The 10087-nt window shown below is 41.4% G+C and overlaps 1 protein-coding gene across 1 annotated transcript; it reads right to left on the bottom strand.

The window, feature by feature from the left end:
• Positions 1–28: 28 nt before the first annotated feature.
• Positions 29–9020, bottom strand: copg2 (COPI coat complex subunit gamma 2). Its single transcript, XM_038738789.1, is given in 25 exon segments — positions 29–464; positions 893–991; positions 1290–1428; positions 1585–1682; positions 1961–2090; positions 2310–2491; positions 2645–2713; positions 2815–2940; positions 3160–3263; positions 3470–3545; positions 3778–4021; positions 4378–4473; positions 4972–4985; positions 4988–5159; positions 5456–5523; positions 5678–5811; positions 6017–6174; positions 6311–6397; positions 6567–6659; positions 6828–6903; positions 7232–7311; positions 7848–7919; positions 8035–8115; positions 8228–8280; positions 8869–9020. Coding segments are annotated over 25 exon segments (2619 nt in total). The 5' UTR covers positions 8906–9020; the 3' UTR covers positions 29–333.
• Between the last annotated feature and the right edge of the window lie 1067 nt (positions 9021–10087).

Raw genomic sequence — 10087 nt, 5'->3', positions numbered from 1 at the left:
GTCTTATCTGAATGACTGAAACCTGATGTACAATTTGATGTCAGAATTTATTGAAGATTTGGCAGAAGAAAAAAAATCTTACTGCAAAGAAAACAAACTTGAGGACCAGCAGACAGTCTAATGGTATTAACAGTAAAGAAAGACAGTTCATATACTGGAAGTAATAAAACATGTATGTTTTTCAGGTTCAATGGTGTCGGCATAATAATCACAATATTATACATTAAATTTTAGAGCTGTGGAATAGAACAATGTGATGGCCCAGGCGGTGTGTCGTGCAGAGGTGACAGGTCTTGGGGCTGCGTTTGGCACGACGCTGCACTGTGAAGAACTTCAGCCCACGGACGCCAGGATGACATCAACGACCGTCTCTTCACTGCTGCGAACAGTCACCTGCATGGTGACGCCATCAGCCAGAGCAAGGCGAGCACGAACCAGCGCGTCATGACCTCCCCGAAACACACCTGAGGGAGGGAGTGCCAATTAAATCACACCTTTCAGGACCTTAATTCACTGGGCATGCCAATTAAGAAGGTATTTTTCTATACGACAAGTTTTATGTTTTTAGAAACGGTATCTAAATAAGACAATAAGCTAAATTTAACTGTACACAACTTAAAATACTTAAATGAAAGCATCCTTCTCGTTGCCAATTGAACTTCATACAATATTCTACAAAATTTGGAATGACTAAATTCAATCTGCGATTTGTACTTGGGTGTGGGATTTGGTGCCCAAATAAATCTTATATAGTTACATTAGAGACAAGTTAATCTTGCATAAGGCTACATTCTAAGTGATTACATTTTTTAAGGAAGCAATTAGCAATAAAAGAACTAATTCTTTTAAAGACCAAACAGTGACCAAATGCTTTTTTGCTTTGAACACCCACCAGCGAGGAAGAGGACATGCGAGTTCTTGTTTTCGGGAACTTTGTCTGAGCGCTCACATGGCTGCATTCCCAGGAAGCTGATGATGTTACCAACCGCCTCTGTACAAGCAAACCATATATAGTCACATAACACTGGGGGTCAGTTATTGCATAAACCAAAAATGGCATTGTTTAACATACTGTGTAAAACTCTGGAAGCAGTTATTTGCACAAATACACAAGAAGTAATGAAACTTAACATGCGTGTCTATCGTGTGAACTACAAGTGAATGCTAAATATTTAGCTCAAATAAAACTTACATCTATTTTAAGAAATAAACCTCTTAACTTCCACCTTGATCTTTGCTTTTTGACTTGGCATTCATGATTTGAGCTTAAATTCCAGACTTCTGCATACCGTCTAGGGTCCGTACAGACGCCAGGGCAAAAGTCTCTTCCTTCTCAAATTCATCTCCCACTTCTTCCCACGCCGCTCCAAAGTTCGGTTTCAAAACCTTCTGGATGTGGTCGGCAACCGTCACCTCCAGATCCTCCAGCTGAGGAAGAGCAGGGGAGAGGAGGACAAGAAAGATCGAAGGACAGAGAGAGAAGAGTTAGAGGCCAATAATTTAATAATAGTGTCAATTTACGCTGCTGAAAATACACACATTCTCTTTGTAGTTAGGGTTTATTGATGTGCTATGATTACATACCACATATTCATCATCATAACCGTCATCGTCAGGCTCTCCTGTGTTTGGGTCGCAGTCTCTGACCAGGTACTTCATAGTACAACTGAACGTACAAGACACTGTGGACAGATCGGACACATCTAAACACAGTTTTCTTACATTGCCACATATGGCCAATGCTGTTTAACCCTCTCTCACAGTTTGCAGCTTAAACATTATTTTTGACCATGAGCATAAGGTAAGTTATATTTAACAATATTTGATATTGCTGAATGACTTGGATTAACCTGTTTGTTTGATCTAAATGTTATGAACTCTCAGTTTCTTTAACAATCCATTCAAACCCTTCTTACTGTCACCGCTCCCATGAGCCCAATAAATGTTTCTGTGTCCCTACCAGCAGTGGGGTCATCGTCAGGCAGGCGGACCAAAGTGTAGCAGGAACCGGGCTGACTGTAGGCGAGGTTGGGGGCTGGAACGTAGTGTATTACCTCATAGGCCTCCGATGGCTCCATTTGCACTAGGACCTGACACAAAGAGCCACCAGTTATATTCATACCAACTTTGTTCCCGGTGGTTTTAGTTTAACTACTGCCATGTTTGAAATCCAGAAACAATTTTAAAACCTTGTCACTTGACCAAGCCCAAATAAATATTTATAGAAAAAGATCTAACTGAATCTGCAGAACAATCCCTGCTGATAAAACCCACATGATCATGAAACAAAACCCCCTCTCAGCTGGTACCTTCTGCAGGAGCTGGTCATTCAGAGTGTTTGTGCAGTCAAACTGGAACACCATGTGCCTGGCGAAGGTGTGTTTGACGCAGCGCACCACGTATTCCGTCTCAGCCTCCGTCAGCTGCACCGGCTCAGATGACTTGAAGAGCGGGCCGAGACCCTGGAACTCTGGGATGGACGCCAGTTGTTCTGTCAGAAGGACGGAAAGCAGAGAGAGATTAAAACAAAGACTGGCATTTTATTAATAACATCAGTCCAGAGTACGACAGGGAATCAGTGTGTAATTGTATCACACTCATACTCATGAATCTGATGACCAACAGACACAGATTACAATCTTACCCTGATAAATGTCCTGGCGCGATGGGGCCAGCTTTTCTGGCAATTTGCTGGTGGCAACAGGGGCGATTTCTGGGAAGAGATTTATGTATTTACTTTTAAACACACACTCCTTCACTATCTTATTCCTGATAATGATTATAAGCAAAACAATTAAGCGCATGTGGCAGTACCTGTTTTCTGTTCTGTGATAGGAGTGGTGGCCAGAGGGACGGACTTCATATCGAAAGGTTTCTCTGAGGGGTCCAAAGTGTACTGGTGGAGGGACTTCTCCAGGCCAGGGATGGAAACAGACAGACCTGAGAGCAGCACATGGAAGAAGAGACATTAAAACGTGACATTTTTTACATTATCTGCCGAGAGTTTTTCCTACAAGTGTCCAGGCAGGAACCCAAGCACGGTGCTCTAAGCATGTGTGGTTTGTACATTTTGACCAGCAGCCACTAAGAACCACAATCCCACACGTTGTTCGCTCATCAAACTCCCTGACAGTGATCCCCGAGTTTGTGTGTCTTTACCGTTGAAGATGTAGGCAGCATTCAGTGCCTTCTGCTTCTGCTGTAGCACGTTCATGTAGAAAGTAGCTCTGTCGCGCACTTCATCATCACTGTCCATCATGCACCTATGAGAACAGACACGCGTGTCAAAGTCATACATCACATTTTCATTCAAATTCACATGTATAGTACAGGGTATGTCTCACATTTAAGGAGTCTCACAATCAGATTACCAGCTTTAACCAGTGTTCTCGTTGTATTTTCCCACAAAGATGCAGTGATACACAGTTACACAAGAAAAACAAACAAACAAATGAAAGTAAATGAGTACCTCTGCATGAGAACCAGGACGCTTGGCAGCAGATCATCATTTTGAGCTCCAAATTTAGCCAAAGCACTGACAGCAGCTGCGGGTGGAAGAATAAACAAATGTTTGAGCTGGTTCTAAAAAGTAAAACTAAATAGGGTAAATATATTTATCTATAAACTGGATGTCATGTAGTGTCAAGAGTAGTGCTGGCATGGACACTTGACATGCATGTTAAAGGTCGGCCTCTAAAGGCGTCAAAGGTTGAGATGAAGTAAGTGGAAATACAACAAATTCAACGCTGTGGAGTGTAGTATCCCACTCTGTCTCACCTGCACGGACAGCCTCGCTCTCCAGCACCACTCGGTTGAAGATGAAGCGGATGTACTTGGAGGGCTGCGGGGTGCGCGGGCCCTCTTTGCCCAGCAGGTGCAGGATCTTCGTGGCTAGCACAGTGTGCTCACAGTCCTCAATGAACTCGCAGAGGTGGGCCAAGCCAGTCTCCTTGCTCTCTGGGTTCTCCTCGATGATGCTAATGATGCAGTCCACGATGGCCCGCTTGTACTCAAAACCGCCCTTCAGGGAAACGAGAGACCGTCACTGTGGGTCTTGTGCTCAATTTAGAACACAAACACTGTGTTGCATACACACAAGATGCATGTATGTGGCCCCATAACTCAATATATGGACAAACAGACTGAGCCCTAATAATCATCGGTTGGATAGTAATATGATGTTACTTATGCATGTTACAAATTTTACTCTTTTTATTTATGTTCTCTTATTTTATCTTTTGCCAACTGTGATAACAACATGCATCTTTATAGCAAGTTTTCTGTATAGGTAAGGACATCCCTGATAAGGAGGCTCCCCCTGTAAGGCAAAGGCCAACGCGTGAAGGATAGTCAGTGGTCTGTTCATAATCAACTTACATCATCTCTGAGCATGTTGGACAAGAAGTTCATCATGACACTGTGCTTCCTGGGATACTTCTGGCACAGAGCGCTGATGGCCTGCACCACCACCACCTGGAACATAACAGGATTAAAAAAAAAAAAAAAAAAAAAGAGATCGTGAATCTCATGTTGGAAATGAATCTTTTGTGGCCGCAGAAGCTGAAATCCTGGGTGATAACACCTCGTTATGGCACATTCTCACACTTTCAACAAGCACTGTGTTACAGCGCCAACACACCATTCAGCCACAGGACAATGACACTCCTGATTGTTATGCGTTTGCAACTTAAATTTCAGCCTGGCCTTTATTTCAAAAAGTGTGTTTGATGGCTTTTCTGATAGTAAGACTCATTTTTTAGGTATCTTATGTGTTTTATTTATCTGTGTAAAAAACTATATATTTTTTCCTATTCTCTATGGAGCCCTTATTGAGGGTATTTAAGCAACTTCAAATATATTGGCTAAAGTAGGGGCTCCCCACTCATTGTAACACACGAACACCCTACGTGAATGGAGTTAGTTGTACTGCATTATCTGACACAGGATTAAACTAAATCAAAAGCGTCTGACCTTGAACTCGTCGAGATCTCGGAGACAAACGAGGAGATCTGTTTCATAAGTCGGTCGACACTGCTCTCACTGCCGGTCTTAAGCAGAGTGGTAATGGCCAGCGTGGCAATGCTGCGGTTTGAGTCGGTGATTAGGTTCTCCAGGTCCAAGTTGCACGCGGTCACGGCTGACGGGTGCTTCATGGCCACCTGGTGGACACAAAGGAAAGTTGCAGTTCAGTCAGCATTATAATCTGTTGTAAATTTAAGTATAAACAGTGTGTTGTCAAGGCTGACAAATAATAAAGTACTGCAAAGCACTTTTAGCTATGTCTTATGTATCTAGCTGCAAAATCAAAAAGGACCTACACCCACTTTCATACTGCCTTAATACATATGCAACTTCTGAACAGCTCAGCTATTTAACTAACCTTGGACTAAATAAAGTGATTCATGATTATACATAAAGCAAGCGTGTGAAGGAGGGATGGAGAGTGAAGCTGTACCTTGTTGAGTGTCCTGACAGCAGCGTATCTCAAGGCTGCTTTGGGAGAGCTACAGAAGAGCTGCAGCACTGCAGGAAGACAAATGCATTAACGATGAGATTAGAGCAATATGAAGAGGACAGCTCATTTTACAGTCAAACTGAAACCCCACTTGATTCTGTTCTTTCAGCAAACAATACACATAGAAATGAAACATGAATGAGGTGTGAGCAAACTACTGACCAGACACAGCAGGGGCCAGCTCCCTGGCTGTACAGTTGGGCATATGGACGATGGCAGAAGCAGCCTCATACACGACCATCTCATTCTTGTTCCTCAGGCAGCTCTCAATGAAGTCAAACAAGGGGCTGTCGTGACTGGGATCATAAAGACAGAATATAATGTTGTAAACTACCTGACAAAAAGACATCAACCCTGACGTTTGCGCCATGCATGTAGTCCCACACAGAGATACCATAGATGACAACAGATGATTTTATCATTGGGGAATCAGGTGTACTATGTTCCCTGATGTCCTTGTCTGTCTCTACTAGAGCATCAGATTACTGGAGGTCTACTCACCCTCCGTCTGTCTCATCCAGCAGTTTGCTGGCAATCCTGATGAGCATGCAGTAGGCGAAGGGAGACTTAAGACCAGACTTGGTGAACTTGTTGAGCATCTTGGTGACAGCAAGACGGTCGTTCTTCCTGAGGTGATACAACAGACCCAGGGCATGGTACTGGAAGATTGGACATAAACAGACAGACATTAATTTTATGAGTACTTTTTATATACCTACATAAAAATCCAGTCGAGCCACCCCTTTACACACAAACAAAAAAGATGGTTCAAAATAACAGGAATTCACAAGTCACCTGGACCATGATGTTGTCACTGGAAGCAGCCTCCTGGGCTTCATTCACCCAACGCTTCACCACATCATAGCTCATCTTCACCATGTGCTGAAACACACACAAACATAAAGGACTTCATTACCCTCCAGCAATGATATGATAAACAATTACACAACTTTATCTCAGTCATACAGAAACACCAAATACTATATATATATATATATATATATATATATATATATATATATATATATATATATATTATTTTTATTTTTACCAGTGAGGAGACCAGAGCAGAACTGGACACACTGGGAACCTTGTCAACAATAGCCTGCTTCATGTATCTCTCAATAGCCTGCAGCATGGTGGTCTGTGGAAAAGACAGGGAATGTTGAACAAACAATGCTTCAGTTTATTAACTATATGAATTTGAAAATATATATGCAGGATGTTTTCTTTCTTGCATGAGATGACAAGGTCAAGAAAGAGATGGGGAAGACAGGACAAGGAAATAAAAAATAAATAAAACTGAACTTACATCTGTAATCCTGCAGAGGGCTCTGATAGCAGGTCCTCTGTATACATCTTCCTTCCCTGTCATGTCTTTGGTCAGGCTGTAAAATACCACACAAGGAATAATTAAAGACACTGTTACCTCAAATGAAAACAGAAAAGAGCACATTACCACAGTTACAAAAACACCTTAACAAAGAGTTGTGCTCCTGTATTAATTTAAATAGTCAAACAGACCAAATCTATTTAGCAGCTTTCATAACAAGAGAAAAATCTAGTTTTTATACATCCAGATCTGTCACGTTGTGCCCTGGTGTTAATGCATGATTACATCTGCATTAAAACAACAAACTCTGGACAAACTGTTGGCCAAGAAAATACTACTTGCATACAGGTGATACTCAAATCATTTAACATCATGGAACAAACCTGCTAGTGACAATGATCACATCTTCAGAGATGTTGGCCATCTCTTTGATGGTTAGGTAGCACATCCTTCGCAGGGTTTGCTGAGAGAGAAAGAATCGGTATAAGCTTACTATATTTATACTTGAACACTAAAGACTGATGTCTGATGATGAATTTAAATTCCTCTTCCTCATTAAGTAAGGAATGAGTGACTGAATGAAGATGCTTTTAGATCTTCAAGTGTACGAAACCTGGGCGTTCCACTGGATGAGTCTTTAAATTTTGATAAACAAATCTCCTCCGTAATAAGCTCTAGTTTTTATCAACTGCGTCTGTTGTCAAAAGTCAAACATTTTCTTAATCCTAAAACTCTTGAGATGGCTGTTGATGCTGTTTTTTCTATCTAAGTCTGATACAGGCATTTCTGTTTTTATTTTTATTGTTGATGAGTCTGATACTGCTTTGGCTACTCCTGTTTAAAGCTGTTCTTAACTTTGCTGTACTTTTCTATGCTGTGCTGTTATGCATGGTATTATTGTCTTTTAATTCTGTAGTTCTGTAAAGCACTTTGGTCAGTCAGTGGCTGCTATAAAATGCGCTATATAAATAAAATGAACTTGAACGGACAATATCTTACATCATTGGACTGAAAGAGCCTGGTCATCGCAAAGAAAGCCTCTGTGGCCTCTGTGGTCCCAAAATGCTCTCCCTAAATGAACAAACACATGGGGGTGAGCCAGTTAAGATGGGTGGACAGACACCAATTCAACATAAATACCTAAAAAGAGCTACTTTACGTCTTTTGTGAGATTTGAACATTTTACCTGATTGAGGAGGTAGATAATCTTGGTGAGAATGTGGAGGCATCTTCTCGGGTTGATAGGAGTCTCATTGAAGATACGTGCCTGTCAACAAGAAGGGACACCTTATATTATTTCAGATCGGTTTGTTTGGCTCATATGTACACTACATATAAGTACATAACATGTTTTAAGTAGTATCAAGTCCGGACTTTACCTCCTGCAACACTGCACTCTTCTCCAGATGCTGGAAAGGGTTCGACCCACTTCCTAAATGTCAGAAAAGTATAGAGTCAGAATCTGCGCCATTAAACTTTGTCTTATTAATTTATTGGAATTCATTCAAAGCCAACCACACGTAAAGGAAGCATAGTTGACGCCAGCGTGTGCTACGTGTTAGAACTAAAAAACACATGTACACTTCTTTAAAAAAATATGTTTAAACAAATGCTTACATCCAGCTTGTTAAAGTTTTATTAAAGGATCTTTTTAATTCACGAGGACACGTCTGTTAACGAGCACAACTAATATCACAACATCCAGCTGACACCGCCTAGCTTGCAATGCTAACGATAAACTAAGCGTAGGATTGGCATTGGTATTATTGTGACATCTAATAATAGCAATATCAATTTTAATGCAACTGCAAATCGGTTTATAACTGATCTTCAATACTGGCTACATAAATATAAAATAAGGTTTATTTAACCTGACAGCTATCATTAACTTTAGCTAGTCGGCTAACTAACAGGCTAGTATAGCGTTAGCCTCCAAAGCGTCCAACATCTTAGCAGTGGACACACGATTCTCATTTTTCAAATGCTGTCACCATTTAAAGAGTTCACTCTCCAATCTTACCAGACTCCTCGTCCTTCTTATCAAACTTTTTAATCATTATGTCGGAATGAAGCTGGCGGACGAAGAGAAAAGATGCTCTCAGGTTTGACCATAAGAGAAGCTACTTCCACGTAGCCAAAATGAAACCTCTCTTCCGGTTGAGACGTCCACGTCAACGGAACATACGTCAGAGGAGCCCACGTCATGACCAGCAGGGGGCAATGCTGACTTTTTAATTTTTTTATTTTATTGAAAGCGCCAGAAACCAACTACCACTACACTGCAAAGAAAATGCCAGCCCCAGGTTGTTGTGCAGTGTCGTTTAGTTTGTGGTAATTTATTTAGGGCTATGCATCATATGCAGGAGCCTCCTTAAAACTTATTATTTTCACCCACTTCATATTTTGCTTTAATATCGTGCAAGTAGTCTAATTGCCACAGTGAACCTGGAACCTAGTGACCTCTGATTGATTTTGGTCCCAGAGAAGTTGCCAATCTTGCCTGGTTTGTAATTCAACCTTGTGCATGTTAAGGTATGTAGTATCGTTCATTGAGATACACTAGGGGCGAGTTCAGCGCCGACAAACGTAGAAAAACAGTTTTATTCCAAACGGAAACGGTGGTGCCTCGAACACCCTGTTGTGTACGCCAGCGCAATGCATTTTCCTGCCTTTTTAACAGCGTTGTGTTTACATAAAGTTCATATTGTCATTTTGTATATTGTATCTCATCCACCTCCGACATGTACATAATAATGACAATTTTACTCCTGCATCCTTTGCATTTGGTCATTGCACTATTTTGTCAGTCTGTCTATATTGTTTTTGTTTGTAGTTGTTGTTTGTTCTCTATACTGTAGTCTGTGTGTGATTTATTATTGTATTATTATTATTATTGTATTGTAAGTAAGCACATCGTGAGCAATGTACAATCCTGAGTCAGATTCCTCGTATGTGTATACATGGGCTACCTGGCAAATAAAACTGATTCTGATTCTGAAGCTGATGGGTAACACCTGTGACACGCCCACCAAATGGGAGAAAACATAACTCGAAGCTCGAACCCCGTTGCGGAACAATGCATATGTTGCAAGGAAACATGTCGCTCAATCCGAAAACGTGGCGAACCGGTGCAAAACGTTTTGAGATTGAACTCGCCCCGGATCAGCAGAGTGGGCTGTGAGATGCACACCTGCAGAGCTGACTCACCACCTGGGGTGTTGTAAGGTCAAATGGCCACA

This window comes from Micropterus salmoides, unplaced genomic scaffold (genome assembly GCF_014851395.1).
Source record: "Micropterus salmoides isolate LMB-PRFRI ecotype aquatic unplaced genomic scaffold, ASM1485139v1 Ms_hic_scaffold_23, whole genome shotgun sequence".
Classification (NCBI taxonomy): Eukaryota; Metazoa; Chordata; class Actinopteri; order Centrarchiformes; family Centrarchidae; genus Micropterus; species Micropterus salmoides.
Note: the sequence above shows the minus strand (reverse complement) of the source record. Positions and strands in the feature narration are given on the sequence as shown.